Source organism: Juglans microcarpa x Juglans regia, chromosome 1D, assembly GCF_004785595.1.
Source record: "Juglans microcarpa x Juglans regia isolate MS1-56 chromosome 1D, Jm3101_v1.0, whole genome shotgun sequence".
Taxonomy (NCBI): Eukaryota; Viridiplantae; Streptophyta; class Magnoliopsida; order Fagales; family Juglandaceae; genus Juglans; species Juglans microcarpa x Juglans regia.
In genome coordinates, this window is record NC_054594.1 from 46,459,563 (window position 1) to 46,477,132 (window position 17,570).

Here is a 17,570-nt window from a genome sequence, read left to right on the forward strand (position 1 = left end):
GAGCTCGAGCGAACACCTGGAAGTTACATTGGAAACTTCTAATGGACAATATTGGAAATCGCACTTATTTCTCGAAATTATAAGTTGAACACGTCCTTTTAGGTGGAGAGTCTTAAGGTGTGTTTAGATGTTGAAGTAAATTATGTTGAGTTAAGTTGTGGTGATAAAATATTGTTAAAATATTATTTTTTAATATTATTATTATTTTAAAATTTAAAAAAATTAAATTATTTATTATATTTTATATTGAGATTTAAAAAAATTATAATAATGAGTTAAGATGAATTTAAGTGAATTTGATAACCAAAATCACCCTTACATTTTATGTTTTTGGTGCTAGGAAAGTTCAACGTTGTTGTCCAATAGCCTCGTACAAATCAACGAATTCCAAGGGAGCCTATGTTGTCCCATGATATGAATCCATGCTCTAAATTACCCTCTATTCTTTTTCTGAGTAATATTATTACTATACACCATATTATTATTTTATTTTAATTATATTAAGTAGTATGTGACACATTTATTATTATTAAATGATAAAGAATCATATAATAAATAATTATTTAATAGTAATAAATATGTTACATCATATTTAATGGGATGAAAATGAAATGATAGTATGATGTATAGAATTTTCTTTCTTTTTTAGAGAGACAACAAAAAAAAATTCTTTAACTATCTTAAATAAATAAATTCAATGAATTGATGTAATTTGATATAGTACATCAGATTATAAAATTAATTTTATTGTAAAATAAATTTAACGTATCATATAAAATTATATCAATTTATCAATTTATTTTTATAAAATCTCTATGTAATTGTAACAATTTTTAAAAAAAAATGGATAGAGATTGTCATGACCTATTTGTTAGAAAAAAAAACTAATAATATCTTCGGTAACTGCAAAAAATGGCTCAAAATTCTCTAAATGAAATTAAAATAATACTCTATGACATGATATTATTATTATTATTAAAATTATTTACATAATTTTTAATTTTTAATGACACTAAATATGGGGGGCGGGGGGAGAATGTTAAGGCTACGTTTGGATAGTGAGAATATTTTAGAAGTATTGAGAATGTTTGTGAATAGTAGTGAAAAAGTATTGAAAAAATAATAATAGAATAATGAATAGTAGGTAAAAGTAATGAATAGTAAAAATGTAGGTGAAAAGTAATAATAAAATAAAAAATAATAGTGAGAATATTTGAAGTACTCTTAGTATCCAAACGTAATCTCGATAATTATTTGGGATAAAATATCAAAATAATAGAGAGAAACAAAAGGAGATCCAACTAAAGCCATGAGATAAGATCCGGAATTGATGTCAACAGGGTTGACATGGGAACCACAAAGACGACCACTGTGATGATGTGCACGTGTGGCATATACTTATCATCATCTCATGTGAAAGGAAGAAAAACGAGCATCATTAGGAAAAATCCCACCCATCCGACGCATGCCCAACAATGATTCATCATGATGCATGGAGGGGGCCAGGCCATTCATTCAACTGACTCATACTGCATCATGTACTAACTAATGGGGAATCCTTTTCTCTCGAAGATAATATATGAGGATCAGGGCCTCTCTTAAGGTTTTTACGGCATAATCCCACTAAACAACTTGATTGGCAATATTATATTAGTCAATGAATATATATATATATATATATTAGAGAGAGTGAGAGAAGAGACTTGACAACCAGCCACTAACACTAAAAATACTGCATACTGTCACCCATTTACAAAAGGTGAAAGGGGGCTTCGTGGGTACCTAACCATAAACCAAGAGCATATCGCCATGTTTGAGAAATCAGAGTGTGCACACTATTATGTACATGAGAGAGAGAGAGAGAAAGAGGATTCAACAACCACGCACCAATAGATATATGCCGAAATTGCATGCTTTTCCAAGCAGAGAACATTATTTATTTTGACTTTTTTAGAAATTATAGCATTGGGACAAATTCAGATCATTTGGTGGAACGGAATAATTCCAAAAGGAATTTTATTCTTTTTTGGGTCCTCGGCTAAAAGGAATTCAAGAGTGGAAAATGTGGCACATAATCTGTAAAATTATGGCTGAAAATCAACTTGATGGGTAGGTAACTCGGATGTCTAGAAAAAGTAGTTTAAATGGGTCGACTGATCATGTTGGGAAGGAATATACAAGAAAAGTGTCATGTTCTTCGAATTTCAGTTACTCCAATAGACCCCTGCCTAACTAAGGTCGTTTCCTCAAAGACTCTGCAATTATGGCTCGGTAACTTAGTTCAGCAGAGATTGTCAATCGCAGTGCCATAGAAGCTGCATGAACACCCGTTTTTCTTTCTCTAAACTGCAACTAGGGAAAAAAAACAAACAAACAAACTATAGTTGATACTGATGCAGCTTCGGCTGGTAGAAATGACTGCAGGGCAGGTCCGCCCCTACAGTGATAACAAGCTTGGCAACGGTTCAAAATCATCTTGTACTTGGTCTATCGGATGCTGTAGGGATTTTGAACATTCTGAGAAAGGGACTTTAGATTCGAACTAGTCCACTTTGAACAACTTAAGCGATTATAATTTATGTCTGTTGTGTTGCCAGTCATGTGAAATTTCTTTTAAGTGACAATTTTTAAAAATTTGTTTTTCTCTGATGCATTTATTCAAAGCACCGATGGTACTTCGCCCGACAAAGTTTTGTTTATTTTCATTTAAGTTTTGTTATTCATCACCTCATATAATATATATTAATTTTTTTCAAATTTTATTTTTATTAAATTAATTAATTAATTTTATTTATTATTTATATACTACATATCTGGTAAGTATAAAAAATAAAAGATAAAAAATTATGTATAATATATAATATAATATAAGAATGAAGAGTAAAATTTTCCTAAAATCAGACAAAGATTGAAAAAAGAGAGAGAGAGAGAAAGACAACATAGCACTACAGCTCCGTGACAATGAGTGGCAAAATTGATAAAGATACGAAGGAGGGGTAATACAGGAAATGGAAGCTGACAAATGTATAAAGCAGCTTGCTTTCCCAATTCAACCAAAACGTGCTTTTATTTGTGTCCTTTTTACCACCCATAAAAAATCTCAAAGCAAAGCAGAGCAGGTCAAAATCCTCAATAGCCAACCCCTCTCTCTCTCTCTCTCTCTCTCTCTCTTCCATGGCGGCCGAAAACACCAAGAAGAAGACTAATACATTCTCAAACAACCCCATCCTCCTACGAACCAGTTCCTCCCTTTGACATTTTTAAGCCTCAAAACCCACATTGAACCTTAAAACCCAAGTCTTTTGCTTATTTCTCTGCAACCATAACCCCCCATTAACCTTCCACTCTCTATCTTGGTATTCGTGCTCCATTCCTCTCCCTCTCTCTCTCTCTCTCTCTCTCTCTGAACTCTCAGCCAAGAGAGAGAAAAAGAAGAAGCTTAGCTGAACTTAAGCGCTTCTTTGAGATCTTGGTTTTGCTTTAGTATTGTGGATTCTTGGATTTAGTTCTTTTTTCTTTTTCGGTTTCCTTATTTGAGATCTGAAAGTGAAAAATGGGAAGTAAATGGAGGAAAGCGAAGGTCGCACTGGGTCTCAATCTCTGTATGTTTGTCCCAAGAACTTTAGAAGACTCACCTCCTTCTCTAGAGGCCTCTGAGAGGCTGTCTGATGCTGCTCTGCTCTCCCCGGCCAATTGGAGCACGCTTTCTTCGCGTCCGAGCACGCCTACGCCGTCTTCTTATGGTTTAAGGTTGTCCAAAAGTGGTAGCAAATCGTCCAAGGTATCATATCGGTAACTTTAGTAGTTCCATGGTATGGTGTATTTGTGCGTGTAATATTTTTTTTCCTTCTTGGGTTCTGGTTGGTTTTTGATAATCTTTGAATACTTGCTTTGTTTGGTTGCCAAGGAAATGGAGGCAGAAGAAAGTATAAAGTCCTTGGTTTGTGTTCTCTGTTGTGTTGGTAGTTATAATTTTGATCGAACCAGCTCAAGTAGGACAACTGAAACCAATAGTTCCTTTCATGGGGGATAATTGAATAATGGAAAATGGATTTTCTTGGATACTAAAAAATAAATAGCTGTGTGACAAGAATTCACTTGATCATCTTGTCGAAAAGTTGAATTTTTTCTTCCTCAATTATGATGGGATTTTCCGTTTTCATATTCATACCAGCATATGATTTAACTACAGGAACCGTTACAATCGTTGGAATCTTTATTGTTTGCTTCAATTTTCCCATTATAAGCCATACGTGTTCTTCTATCTATCTCAGTTTTTTTTTTTTTTTCTTTCTTTGGTATAACTATATTTTAGCAGTTTTTAAGGTGTGTAAGAAATCAACGAGCTTGGTATTTGATGTCATATAGCTTTCCCCTCCTTAATTAGGCTTGTGGTGTCATTGCACAGGTTCTTTTCAGGACCATTCTTGTTTGCCTCACTATGAAAAGATGGCCACGGTTTATACTTTTCCTTCTCCTGCAATTTCAATATAAAGTACAAGAAATCAAAGAAGAATAAATATGATAAAGAAATTCATGATTTTCATCTCTTTGATGATAGTTCTTGCAATTCTTTCTCTTGGTTGTTATAGAAGCCCCGGTTTATACGTAAAGACTACAGCAATGTATACTTTCTTGATAATCACTCAAAAATATAATCTTTGATTTTATTTCCGATTGTGCCCTCCATATGTTGGATGCCACGTGTTTGACTTCCTTTTCTTCACTGGTTTGTTCTTTTGTTAGATAATTCTGCCTCTCTTCTTGCCTAGCCCATAGGAAAAGCTACCCATAGCTAAACCTAATTGCTGCTGGGGAAACAACCACTTGCAATCTCCTTTGCCCCTTGGATAATGGGGAGGGGAAGAGCATAGTCCTTCCAAATCTCATGCTGCATACATGCCAAAAAAAGAAAAAAAAAAATATTAAAGAAAAATGAATATCTCATGGCCGCGTGCATGCTATAATAATAGAAAGTACTGAATATTTTTCTTATCAGTAAGAAAGTACTGATTACCCTCCTTGAACTGATAAATTGATTAAGTAAGATCACAAGAATATTGCTAGAATTAACAAACTTTTATGTAATGTAACAACAACTACACTGGCTCGGTTTACTTAATGTTTGGATCGGAAACCTTATTTGATCACATGTTAGATTCTTCTCTATCCCTGGATTAAGGAAAAACATGTGGTTATGAGTCATGAACTTGTGTTTTCTTTTTCTCCATCCACTTTTCTCCGTGATAATTCAAGCAGAACAACTTGGAAGTGGACATGGTTTAAATGAAGAGGAGAAAGCAGCCCAAAGAAGCAATTGAAAAAATACAATGGTATCGGCACCACATGAGAATTAAAAGTAACAAAGGAAGAGAACAAAAATAAATCTCCTTAGTTTTAAATATTAAATATTTTTAAACTATTAAATGAATTTAAACTTTGCTAAGTTGGGCATCCTGCTTGTCCCATTACCTCTCTAGTGCTCACCTAAATATGGCTTGAAGTTTGAATATACAAATGTTGGAACTGAGATTGTTCTATTTGGAAAAAAGAAGAAGAAATCCTTAGTTTGTGGAGGCTAACTACTATGACCATGCCTGTGGCTTGCATCAAACTCCGGTTCCCACCTTGAGGGCTGGGGTTGACTCCCCGTTGACATGGTTTTATTTACTTTCTGTGAATTGTGTGGAAGCCCATGGTTGTGTTGTCCATAACAATATTGTCGAAGCATGCCAGATACAAATTGTGGAATTAAAACCAAAGTATACAATTTTTTTTTTCTTATAAAAAAAAAAAATCATAAAACATTTGAGTTGGTTAAAGAATGTCATCTGTGGTAATCTTTGACAAAGTGTTGTGAGTATGACTTTTCAAGTACTTCCATACCTTCATGCGTATCATCCTTTGTTTACTCATCTTGCTTGCTTCATTTTATGCTCTCAGCAGACCTGCTCAATATGCTTAACCAAAATGAAACAAGGGGATGGTCATGCTATTTTCACTGCGGAATGCTCTCATTCATTTCATTTCCACTGCATTGCTTCAAATGTCAAACATGGCAACCAAGTTTGTCCAGTTTGCAGAGCAAAATGGAAAGAAATCCCTGTGCAAGGTCCTAGCTTAGATCCTTCCCCTGGGAGAGCATCAATTAGTCCAGTTGGTTGGCCCCAAAATGATGCTTTGATGACTGTGGTCCGCCAACTTCCTCCCACTCAAAGAGATATGAATCGGCGGCATATCATGCCACTTTATCAAGCTATGGAGCCGACTGTATTTGATGATGATGAAACCTTAGATCACCAGCCTGTATTTTCTGAAAGAAGCTGCTGCGATAAGAATACTGCAGATCGCAATTCTATTAAAACAATAGAGATCAAAACATATCCAGAGGTTTCATCTGCCCCCCGGTCCAATTCTTTTAATAACTTCACTGTTTTGGTTCATCTCAAAGCCTCTGCTGCAATTACGACAAAAAATCCCAGCAGAAACCTGGCTAGCTTGCTACAATTTTCTCAGACTCCTCGTGCTCCGGTGGATCTAGTCACAGTGCTTGACGTAAGTGGTAGCATGGCAGGAACCAAGCTTGCATTGCTTAAACGAGCCATGGGATTTGTAATACAGAACCTTGGCTCCAATGACAGGCTTTCAGTTATTGCCTTCTCCTCCACAGCCCGTCGCCTGTTTCCTCTTTGTCGGATGTCTGACTTGGGGCGACAGCAGGCACTTCAAGCTGTTAACGCTTTGGTTGCAAATGGTGGGACCAACATTGCTGAAGGCCTGAGAAAGGGTGCCAAGATAATGGAAGACCGAAGGGACAAGAATCCTGTGGGCAGTATAATACTGCTGTCTGATGGGCAGGACACTTATACTGTCAATGGCTCTGGTAATAACCAACCTCAACCAAATTACCAGTCGCTCCTCCCTTTATCTATGCACAGTGGTCACAGTACAGGATTTCAGATTCCAGTGCATGCTTTTGGATTTGGTGCGGATCATGATGCTTCATCAATGCACTCAATTTCAGAGATTTCTGGAGGGACCTTTTCTTTCATTGAAACTGAAGCTGTAATTCAAGATGCGTTTGCACAATGCATCGGGGGGCTTTTGAGTGTCGTGGTGCAGGAGCTGCAAGTGGGAGTCGAGTGTGTCCATACAAAAACCCACCTTGTCTCACTAAAAGCAGGAAATTACCCCAGCCGTGTGACGGCTGATGGTCACACCGGATTTATTGATGTTGGAGATTTATACGCTGATGAAGAGAGGGATTTTCTGGTATCTCTCAATGTCCCTGCAGAGCCTACCAGCAGTGAAACATCACTGATAAAGGTGAGGTGTATGTTCAAGGATCCCTTAACTAAAGAAATGATGACACTAGAGAGTGACGAAGTTACGATTGAGAGGCCTGAAATTGCTAAACAAGTGGTAGTGTCAATAGATGTAGACCGGCAACGCAACAGGCTCCAAGCGGCTGAGGCAATGGCACAGGCACGAGTTGCAGCTGAGCAGGGAGACTTAGCTGCTGCAGTTTCAATTCTTGAAAACTGCCGAAGAGTGTTGTCAGAGACCGTGTCATCCAAATCTCATGATCGGCTTTGCATTGCATTGGATGCTGAGCTCAAAGAAATGCAAGAGAGGATGGCAAGTAGGCATGTGTACGAGTCATCTGGAAGAGCCTATATTCTTTCTGGACTGAGCTCACACTCGTGGCAAAGAGCAACAGCAAGAGGTGACTCCACCGATGGTTCAAGTCTTGTTCAAGCTTATCAAACTCCATCAATGGTTGAGATGCTTACTCGATCTCAAGCCATGTTACTAGGTAGTCCCTCAGGCCAGAGGCTTGTGCAGCCATTATTGTCATTCGGGTCTCAACCGAAGCCAAGGTGAATTTTGCAGGATTATTGTGGGGGTCATCTTCAAATAGCTTTTTTGTTGCATTTCTCATTTTCCTGTATTTTTAATTTTGTTGTGGGGAGGGTGATAAATTGGAGAGATAAGAAGAGGGTTTTTTTGGCTGTTTATCTTATATGTGTAAATGAATAAAGCTTGGGGAAAGTGAAAGGGTGAAAGAATATGCTTGGCAGTAAAAATGGACACTAGGTAGGGTTCAAAACATCATTTTCTCGATTTTCGTGTTGTGTTGTGTTGGGGGTGTACATATTGAGGAATGGCTTTTCTCTTTGGGAGACCTGGGTATAAAGTTTATAATTGTGAAAATGGTTGGATGAGGTATTCTTTCGCCTAATATATAATTTACGTGCTCTCGATAATCTTGCAAAAAGGCTTTTACCTCAGCGAGTTCTGGAGCTTATTCATCTCTCTCTCTCTCTCTCTCTCTGCACGTGTACCTGCTCTCGATTCATTCATGTATACCAGCACTCGTGCCTGCATGTACAAACAATTCATTTGCGAGTGGACTTGCAGGGTAACAAGTAAACAGGGAAAGCAGCTTGAACGGAGAAGTATGGGAGGTCTCTTAAGATCCTCATCATCCAATGTAACATGTTTAGGGCTGGTTTGGTTATATAACACCAAATTATCTTATCTCATTTTATAATTATAATTTTTTCAGACTCTCACGTAAAATATAATAAACAATTCATCATTTTTAAATCTTAAAACAAAAATAATATTATAATAATATTTTATTTAACTTTTAATAAAACAAATCATTTCATTTGAACTGCGTAACCAAACAATGCCCTTATCAAGAATTACCTTGCAAAAGTCATCATTGAATAAGAAACGTCAGTGTAGATAATCAGATTGAACTACACGGAAGTATTCTAAAGCAGAGAAGTGGATACGGCTAACAAATACAGTGAAAATTTATGCTAAATGCCACCCTTTGATTCCTTAGAAATTGCACAGCTCTGGGTCATAGAGGGAGGGACACTGGCCTCTTCGAGTCCGAACTGAAAAGAGCCCGACAGCTCAAACATTGACGGACAGGCCTTTTAGCACCGAACCCGATACAGTTTGGAATGGGAGATAGCCAACATTAGTACAAAGTAAAACCATTAAATCGGAAGCAAATTAAGCTTTTCTCTAATCTCGCAGATCAGAGATTCAGACCTGCCAACCAGTGCACTAGAAGGTAGAACGACATATCTGCCAAACTAGCTTGGACAAGAACGTGCTCGACAGAAATTCTGCAGTTGCAACGCCATGACAGAGCATTGGTTTGAGTTAACCCAAATGGTAGCTTGACATACAAATTCAGAAATATTGGGGTGGCATTGATGCTGGTTCCTTGGTAGCTGATCATCTTTCAATAAACTGGTTTGAAAAGAGATACGAGAAGCGAGAAGAAACAACGAGAATGCTTGATCAAAACTTTTGTTGTTTCAAGAATCTTACAACCCAGTTTATTTTTGTAGAAAAGTAAATAATTCTAAACAAAAGCCGCAGTGGTAGAATTCCCTAGTGAATCCAAAAAATTGATAATGTTTTGACAACCAAAACCAAAAATTGAAAATTCATAGGGTGAGATTATCCAGCAGGTAGCAAGCAAAAACTAGCCTGACTTGCCATCATTCGGTCTAGGAATTCTCACGTATTCAGTTGTTTATGTCCACTTTCCCTTGCAAAGCCTATACACAGAAACAGAAAGGTGAGCTGCAAATGCTCTCAATTGTATTGAATTATGCCAGCAAAAGTCCTTTAGCTCCTGAGATTTTTTTCGGTTTGTATACTTCTGCAAGTCCTGTTCTGGACAATGCTTTTCTTGTCTCAGTACTTTCCCATTCCTGATCATCCTTCACCTTTGCCGCGCGGGGGGGACCCAATGGTATCATGAATGCTATCTGTCTGTCTCACTATCTCTCTCCCCCTTCTTTGAATATTTGAGTAGATTCAAGAGCACTCCATACGAAATATTTGCATTTTTACATAATCAACTGTGAGAGCAGACGTTTTAGAATTGTAAATTGAAAATAAAAATAGCACTAACATGTCTTGCAAAAGATGATCAAGACCCAACCGCCCCAAACACTGTGAGTGAGACCATCGGAAGCCCATATCTGATAAATGGGTATTTTCTACCCCCATCTTTTAAACGAGTCGAAATACTGAATATTTGCAGTGGCGAAGGAAATGTCAGTATTTTTACAAGACACTCATCATCGTCTCAATGATTGTCACTTCTGCACACCATCAGAGCACCTACATGGCTAGTTGGCAACGTCAGAATCACTCCTGAGCATAAGATGCCTTCTTCGAGTAGTCACCAGTAAACAAACCAAATTAGCTGAGTTTCTAACCTTTGAGCTCCAGAGGTTAATTAGGGTTGGTAACCTTCGTCATCAGAAGACAGAAGAGAAAGAGTACAGAGAGATAGAGATAGGAAATTAGGGTTTTTCATGAAAGATTGAGATGAGAGAGGGTGAGTATTCGGGTGATGAAAGTTCGATACTTTTGTTCTTTTGAGAAAAAGAAATCTAGACTCGAGAAAAATATTTCTAGCTAATCTTTGTATTCCTAATCTGCATTGATGATCCTTCCATCTAAATGATTTGTATAAGATAGAATAAATAAGTCTCGTATAAATCCCAGTGGACTCCACCAAAATGAAGTATAAAAAAAAGTATTTTTTTATTAATGGAATCCACTTTTTTACAAATTTATATTATATGTGGCTCGTATTATATGCGGTGTATGCTTTTTTATACTTCCTCTTGCTTCTGCACCTTTGGTCTCCAAATCCCATGGCTCGTGCTTCCCAAACTGTCTTCCTTGTCATGTGCCGCACTATCTCAAACTCCATGGTGAGTGCTTCCCAGTGACCAGGAAGATGATAGTACTGATACGAGAATCAGCCTTCTGCACTTGCAGCCAACGGTTCGATTGCAGTATGGGATTTTCGTAGTCCTTTTCCCACAAAAATCATCAGTCCTTCTGCACCAGTTTCCGAAGTTGATCACTACATGAACTTTCCACGAAATAAGTTCTTCACTCAATCTTACTTGGTGGAATCATTGGGAGGTCTTTTGCTTGTCGATCGGATCGTCGGCTACTTTGTTAATTCAGAGGGGATAGCAGTGGATGAGTATGATCTTCTTATCCATGAGGATACGCAGCCTTTGGTTTGTCCATACAGAACAAAGCTATTCAACGTCTATGAGTTAGATCACAAACAGGAGACATGGAAGAAAGTGGAATCATTAGGTGATCGGGTCATATTTGTGGGTGGAAACTACTCCATGTCGTTGTCCATTCATGATCTTGAAGGATGTGAATCGAATACTATCTACTTCTCGGATGATAACTGGAATCAGGTGGATGAGGATTACATGTATGGCGGTCATGATTTTGGCATGCACGTTCAAGTTGACAGATGGAAGTTTTGAAACGGCGCCAGATTATTGTTCGAAGTTTGATCCACAACCCTTTTGGATAATTCTTGCCCGGCGTTGAAGAGCTAGCAGCCATGACAAAACAGTTTTCCTAGCTTCCTGTTTTCTATACAATTGATGACATGGATTTAATTCACACGACTGATTTCTTGAATATAGCTTAAGACCAAGGAACAATGAATAGTTAGAATAAGGGAACAGACGTCGGGAGCTGATGAAGAAACAAAATAGTAAAAATATGAGGAACAGGAGGAAGATCAATTGCAATTACAATCTAATGTACGTGTGACTATTATTACGCTATATGAACTAAACCACAAAAAAATAATAATAATAATTAACAACTAGAGAAAATAAGTTAATTAAAATAAATGGAAACTAAGAAAAAAAAAAAAAAAGGGCTTTCAATATTTGAGATGAGAAAATCAATCAGCTCCTAATTCACCAGTACTACTGCCATGGTTTTCTTTTCCGTTCACAAGTGGTGCTCTTGATGCTGGTGGGGTTGTGGAATTGTTGCCGTGCTTCGATGCATTCGGATCATAGGTCTTCGTCTTTAGTCTGAAAGAGAACTTTTTCAAGATCGCGTTCCAACTTCCCTTTGTCTTCACTAGCTTGTCAATCTCTTGTTTCATGGTTGAACATTCTTTCTCAAGCTCAGACACCCGTTCCTTCATGTCATCGACTGCTACAAGGTGATTTTGGGTGGTACTGCCTGCTTGAATAGAGGCGTCATGTCTGACCAGAGCAAGATTCCCGCTGTGATTTTGAGTGTTCTCAAGGTTGTCAGAGACAAAAAACCAACCAGCAACAGAGGTGCGGAGCCTGAGTTGTTCAAAGAATAAAACTTGGACAATGACACGAAGTGGCAACCTCTCGTTCTGGGCTGCATGGGTGCTGGCTTCTAGGGAGAGCTTCTGGCAGTTCATGAGCCTGCAGAGTTGTTCCCTTTCGGAATCTGTTAGCCAGGGGTGAGCCTGAAGTTGAGAAACACACTAGTTTTTTTAGGAAAGAAAGATAAAATATCCAGCGCGCAATGAATAACTTCAAAGAAAATAATCTAACATGTAGTACAATCTGGTACGATTGTCTTCAGTAAACTTGAAAATGAAATGAGTTCTCAACAAAATTCCTTTCATAATACAGTAATATTTTAATTCCACCATGAAAAGCAAGTATCATTTCCACCTAAAGGTAAAAGAAATTGCCTGCTAAAGAAAGAACAAAGTTTAATGCCCAAGCATTGTGCATTCGTTGCTACTTCTCTAAAAAAAAAAAACAGATTCATTGCAATTGAAAACCAATTCTCCTTTTAAGACATTTCCGTGAAATATACCAGAATTGAGTGTTAATTGCGATGAATGAATCTCAAGAGAAACTCTAAAATTAATAATTTTCAAAAGTATACCTAAGAAGCAAGAGGTGACAAAAAAAAAATCAGTCCTATAAAAGTTCGGCAACAGTGCTTCAATTGAACTATGTTATCAAATAACATAGTCTTTGACCAGAACCAAAGATCTTTGCAATAAAAGTCATCAATGAACAGAAGCACATATGAAATCTTTTTTTTTTTTTACCTTGAGAAATATATCAATTGCACGGTAGATTCCATCATCTAATGGCCTCGCATAATCAGGGATAACAGCAGCCAAGGACTCAAATTTTGGTAACTTCAAGTTAACATCAGGTGCCACCTCAGCTAGATAACCATCCACTAAATTAGCCACCATTGTCATAGGGGTCAGTGGATGTGAAGCACCCATCAACTGCCCCTCATATACCATACAATTAGAATTAGAATCATGATCCACCAGCATAAAGTGATCAAGAATCCGCTGAACACAATCAATATCATAAAGGGTCTCCACTGAGTACCCCATATTTGGAATCAGAAGATCTTCAAGAGCTGCTTCATCCAACTGAGCACCAACCCTTTTCTCTAAATTCTCATGACATGATTGGCTAGCATGTAAAATCATTGATGTTCGCAAAAGTCTAAGCAGAAAGTTGGTTGCTGTGACACCCCTTCCAATGGGCAGTAACTCCACTATTTCTTCAAGAAGTTTCCTTTGATCCGAGTCAGATGAGGCAGAAATAGCTGATTCTGGGGCATCACGGTTCCCATTCTGGAAGCTTGATTGCCTGCCCAACAATGGGAGATGACTCTTTGCATAGTAGACCACGGACCCAGCAATCCTTTCTGCCTTCATGCCCCTCAATCCAACAGCCAGAATCAGTCTTTTATACAGAGGGAATCTCAGAGAGGACACATTCTCATACCACCAATCTTCACTCACAGGATTTGGCTTAGTTGCTGTGCGTATTCCATTCCAAATTACAGCTCCACCTGGGCTTTCCACAGCACTGCATCCTGACATGGGCCAACTAAACAAGCTAGGATCTGCACAAGCTTTTATTGCCAAAGAATCAATGCATCTTGAAACAATATGAAGGTCTTCTGCACGTGGTAGAACCTCTTCGCAGGTTTCAAGAGCTTTAATTGAGTCCGTCCAATAACAAAAAATTTCATTGAGAAAATGTTCTGTCTGAATTATGAGATTCCCCTCTCCATAGTCTTCAGTCATCCGAAGATACTCGGCTGCACACCTGAGACTGACTACATTCAATGCAGTGAGCTCCATCTTAACACCATAACAAAACTTGGCTACAAGAAGAAAGGTTTTGGCTCCTCCCGGTATGTCATGAAGCTGCAAAACACACTTCTTCTCATCCTCACCAGAAAGCTCTCCAATAAGATTTTCTAATAATCCGCTTCTGGAAAGCAAGGGAAACTGCTGGGTGTGCCAAGAAAGCGAGGAAATGCAGTATGATAAGTAAACGAGGAATATAACTAAAGATCCCAGAATACCAAAGATATGCACACAACTTAATGTCTACTAAGAATTGAAGAATCAGGCCGGCCGTTTGACTTTTCAATGGGCAAGACTGAATGACAACTCAATAGTATCACAACGAAAAAGAAGAATAATAATATTAAAGAAAAGGAAAATAATAATATGGATTTCCATACATCCAAAATTACAAGAAGTCTAAAAAAAAAAATTGTAATTAAGCTTCTATTCTGTGCACATTGTTTTTATCACTTACCTGTAAACAAATATAATTGACAGTTTTTCTTCTTTTTTCTTTTTAGCTTCAAAATTCCAGGGCTACAATGAAGAGGAAGAAGATGAAGAACAATATCAGATTGTTTCATAAATTTATATCACATATTTAAAAAGGGAAATAACAAGATAGGGAGCTCCATGTACGTCCATATTTTCCGTGCATCCACAATTATAAGAAGAAAGAAAACTTTCATTATTGAGCTCCTATTCAGTGCATATTATTGAACCCATCACTCACTCTCTCTCTCTCTCTCTCTCTCTCTCTCTCTCTCTCTCTCTCTCTCTCATGCATCAATGTTTAAAATCACAGAAGTCACACAAATAAATGCAGACAAGATGTTTATGAGTACCAGCTACATTGACTATTTCTAGTTATACATCTTGTAGTGAGGGTTACCTCAAGACACAAAACACACAACCAAAGGAGATCAGAGACTTAAGGTTGCACTTGAGGTGCTTTCTTCAAGCATCGTCTCAATGTAATCTGGATGCAAGCATTGCATGCCTCTTAAAGCATGGTGTTGAGATCCATATATGCCATAAATAATGACAAAGCAAGTAAGAGGGCAAAGAAATGACCGAGTAAAATGCACCTTGTGGAGATGGAAGGTCATCTCTCCAACTTCAATGATGACATCGCTAGGAAGCCCAGTTGAGCAAAGCCTGTGAAATTGCATTTGGCTTAGAAGAAATATAGGAGAGAAGAATATATTACTCAAAGACATGTTGTCAACACAATAATGGTCATTAAATCAGCATTCAGTAATAAACAGGATTCAAAACCAGAAAGAATTCAGAGCTGAGAATCATGCTTGAAAAATAGCAGCAAGATGAATCTTAATATTTGAACAATAATCAAATTTCTCAAATATTCTTTAACTATTTTCGTTCTGATCATAGCACATATCAATATAATCACACAGATTTTGTTATTTACCCAACAGGGAATATAAGCTTTTGTTAACCTCTTATGAAGAAGAAAAAAGTTACTTTTATCTATTTCTGTTATTTATCATGGCAGGAACCATGACAAGGCAAGTGTCAATTTAGTTTACATGCAAACATCAATCAAATTAATCTCACAGTCCTTATCAACTTTTAGGACAATTTTACTTCCATCTTCTCCACTTAAATCTTTTTACTTTCTTCTTCTTCTTCTTCTTCTTCTTCTAAACTCCTGTAACTGTTAGTTTGATGGTATTGTACATCTCACCCTGTTACTGAACTGCTACTCCATTCCAACCAAGAAAAAAGAGCCAACGTGGGTAAATACCGCTATAAAATTAACCAGCAAATAATCTCTTCATAACCAGGGGATCCGATCAAGATTTCAGAAATCAATCTGGTCCCCCAAAATCTCATTAAAATCCAAGCCAACAAACACAGACTTTCTAAACCCCAGAAACTACATTGGACATTTCAGCAAAGTATGAGATACTTCAGAACAGACAGTAAAAATCCGATGCCAAATTGTCCCGAGTCGAAAACCCATCTGCCAAGGTATTTGACAGAGTAAATCCGACAACTCAAAATTAAAATATTTCCATATGAGAGGGAGAGTGCCAGATTCTACTTATTCGAGATGAGAGGGACAGTGCTAGATTCCAGATAGTGAAGGTTAAAACCGGATTACTTTATAGAATGTCAAAACCTACCCCTACAAAAGCCGTGAAATCCGTAAACACACGGGCAGGCTCACTCAGTTAACAATGGTGGTGACAAATATACCGGGTTATTGGTTAATGCAATTAATTGTCTCTTTCATAGAGATTCATTTAAAACGTCACGGCATTCTCATAAATACAATTCACACAATCAATCCCAAAATTTTGAATTCAAAAGCAAAACAAAACGAGTCCATCACGAAACATCAAATCTTATCACAAACCCACGTTGCAAAATTTCCATTTTAACAAATTACAATCACCTATTCACCTTATCAAAAAATTGAGGGCAAATATCAAACGAAAAAGAAATACAAAACGATAGCAGAAGCAAGAAATGACTGACCAGGTTTGGCCATCGAGGTGAAGGACTTCGGATTTGGATCCCAGCTTCATGCACGCCATGTCCAATTCAATGACGTCAGCTACTAGGAAAAAAGAGCTGTAGCCCAATATAACAAAGAAGAACGTTGAAAGAAGTAAAGGAACAATGTCAATTACGACAGTGATCAAATGGGTAGGGAGTTTAAAAGGCTTTTCCCTTCCTCGCCCAAAAAATCTTTCTGTGCGCTATCTTTTCGGTTTTCTGGTTAGAGAGAGCGCGTGATGGTCCCGAGTCCAAAGCGCAAAATCTAGGAGAAAATTCAGTTACTGATGTTAGACGAAAAAGTCTGTGTTTGGGGTGTTCAGAGTTTCGAGTTTAAGCGCACTTCAATGCTTATTTACGTTGAGATTGTAGTACCATATAAATATGTATGCATTTATCGACTGGATCGTTGACATTCTCTTTAGTCTTCGATATCATCTAGTTATCCATTTTAAGAATGTGGGCCCCGTTGGGTTGAATGTCCAATATGGATCCATGTGCTAATCACATTCTTAATAATAAATATTATTTATATTTTTAATTATAATTCTTTTTAAGAAATGATTTTCTTCCTCCTAAAATTTTCATATCTCATCGTGCCAATTATGGTACGTGTTAAATGTTATCGTGTAAGTGTTTAACTCATGAAACCATTTCAAATTTGTCACTAAATGTAATTAATTAAAGACGATGAAATTTAAAATTAATATTTGAGTTCGATATATAATAAATGTCAAGAAACATAATGTTTTATATTGATAAGGTTAGTAATTAAAAACAGCACATCAACATTTTTTTAGTATTAATTAAAGAGTTGTATAAAAAATATTTTTATTCCGCTTCTCCCATATTTTTGATGCCATATTATTCATTATTAAATAGATTAACTCTTGTTTTTTAAAATAATAAATTCAATAATTAAAATCACATTAAGCGAGTGAGATGGAGTAAGATTTATAGTGAAAAGTTGGATAAAGATATGTCATGTTTGGATAATGAGATGAAATGAGAAGGTTTTAAATAAAAATTGAAAGTTAAATAAAATATTATTAGAACATTA

The 17,570-nt window shown here is 37.1% G+C and overlaps 3 protein-coding genes across 5 annotated transcripts; 2 read left to right on the top strand and 1 right to left on the bottom strand.

Moving 5' to 3' along the window:
- The first annotated feature begins 3,051 nt into the window (after positions 1-3,051).
- LOC121264093 (E3 ubiquitin-protein ligase WAV3-like) lies at positions 3,052-8,214 on the top strand. Of its 2 annotated transcripts, none has more exons than XM_041167146.1 (2): positions 3,052-3,781; positions 5,944-8,214. In XM_041167146.1, the coding sequence occupies exons 1-2, from the start codon at positions 3,554-3,556 to the stop codon at positions 7,882-7,884; spliced, it is 2,169 nt and encodes a 722-aa protein (XP_041023080.1). In that variant the 5' UTR covers positions 3,052-3,553; the 3' UTR covers positions 7,885-8,214. The 2 variants fall into 2 exon arrangements, with proteins under 2 accessions (XP_041023080.1, XP_041023089.1); XM_041167155.1 differs by having other exon boundaries at positions 5,947-8,214.
- A 2,696-nt stretch (positions 8,215-10,910) lies between these two features.
- LOC121264175 (putative F-box protein At1g65770) lies at positions 10,911-11,419 on the top strand. Its single transcript, XM_041167248.1, has one exon. The coding sequence runs from the start codon at positions 10,923-10,925 to the stop codon at positions 11,343-11,345; it is 423 nt and encodes a 140-aa protein (XP_041023182.1). The 5' UTR covers positions 10,911-10,922; the 3' UTR covers positions 11,346-11,419.
- Positions 11,420-11,568: 149 nt separating this feature from the next.
- Positions 11,569-16,914, bottom strand: LOC121264125 (BTB/POZ domain-containing protein At5g03250-like). Of its 2 annotated transcripts, XM_041167198.1 has the most exons (4): positions 16,490-16,914; positions 15,073-15,142; positions 12,929-14,143; positions 11,569-12,328 (listed from the first exon to the last, which is right to left on the bottom strand). In XM_041167198.1, exons 1-4 carry the CDS (start codon positions 16,546-16,548, stop codon positions 11,777-11,779), a joined length of 1,896 nt encoding a protein of 631 aa, XP_041023132.1. In that variant the 5' UTR covers positions 16,549-16,914; the 3' UTR covers positions 11,569-11,776. The 2 variants fall into 2 exon arrangements, with proteins under 2 accessions (XP_041023132.1, XP_041023140.1); XM_041167206.1 differs by lacking the exons at positions 15,073-15,142; positions 16,490-16,914 and adding an exon at positions 14,460-14,694 and having other exon boundaries at positions 11,640-12,328.
- Positions 16,915-17,570: the final 656 nt, after the last annotated feature.

Bases quoted from the DNA above. Each gene is read 5' to 3' on its own strand.
- LOC121264093 (XM_041167146.1), top strand. From the start codon at position 3,554: ATGGGAAGTAAATGGAGGAAAGCGAAGGTCGCACTGGGTCTCAATCTC. The intron at 3,782-5,943 runs GTATCATATCGG...TTATGCTCTCAG, and splicing joins GTGGTAGCAAATCGTCCAAG to CAGACCTGCTCAATATGCTT.
- LOC121264175 (XM_041167248.1), top strand. From the start codon at position 10,923: ATGAACTTTCCACGAAATAAGTTCTTCACTCAATCTTACTTGGTGGAA.
- LOC121264125 (XM_041167198.1), bottom strand. From the start codon at position 16,548: ATGGCGTGCATGAAGCTGGGATCCAAATCCGAAGTCCTTCACCTCGAT. The intron at 15,143-16,489 runs GTCAGTCATTTC...GCAATTTCACAG, and splicing joins CACCTCGATGGCCAAACCTG to GCTTTGCTCAACTGGGCTTC. The intron at 12,329-12,928 runs GTAAAAAAAAAA...TCTCAACTTCAG, and splicing joins CAATTGATATATTTCTCAAG to GCTCACCCCTGGCTAACAGA.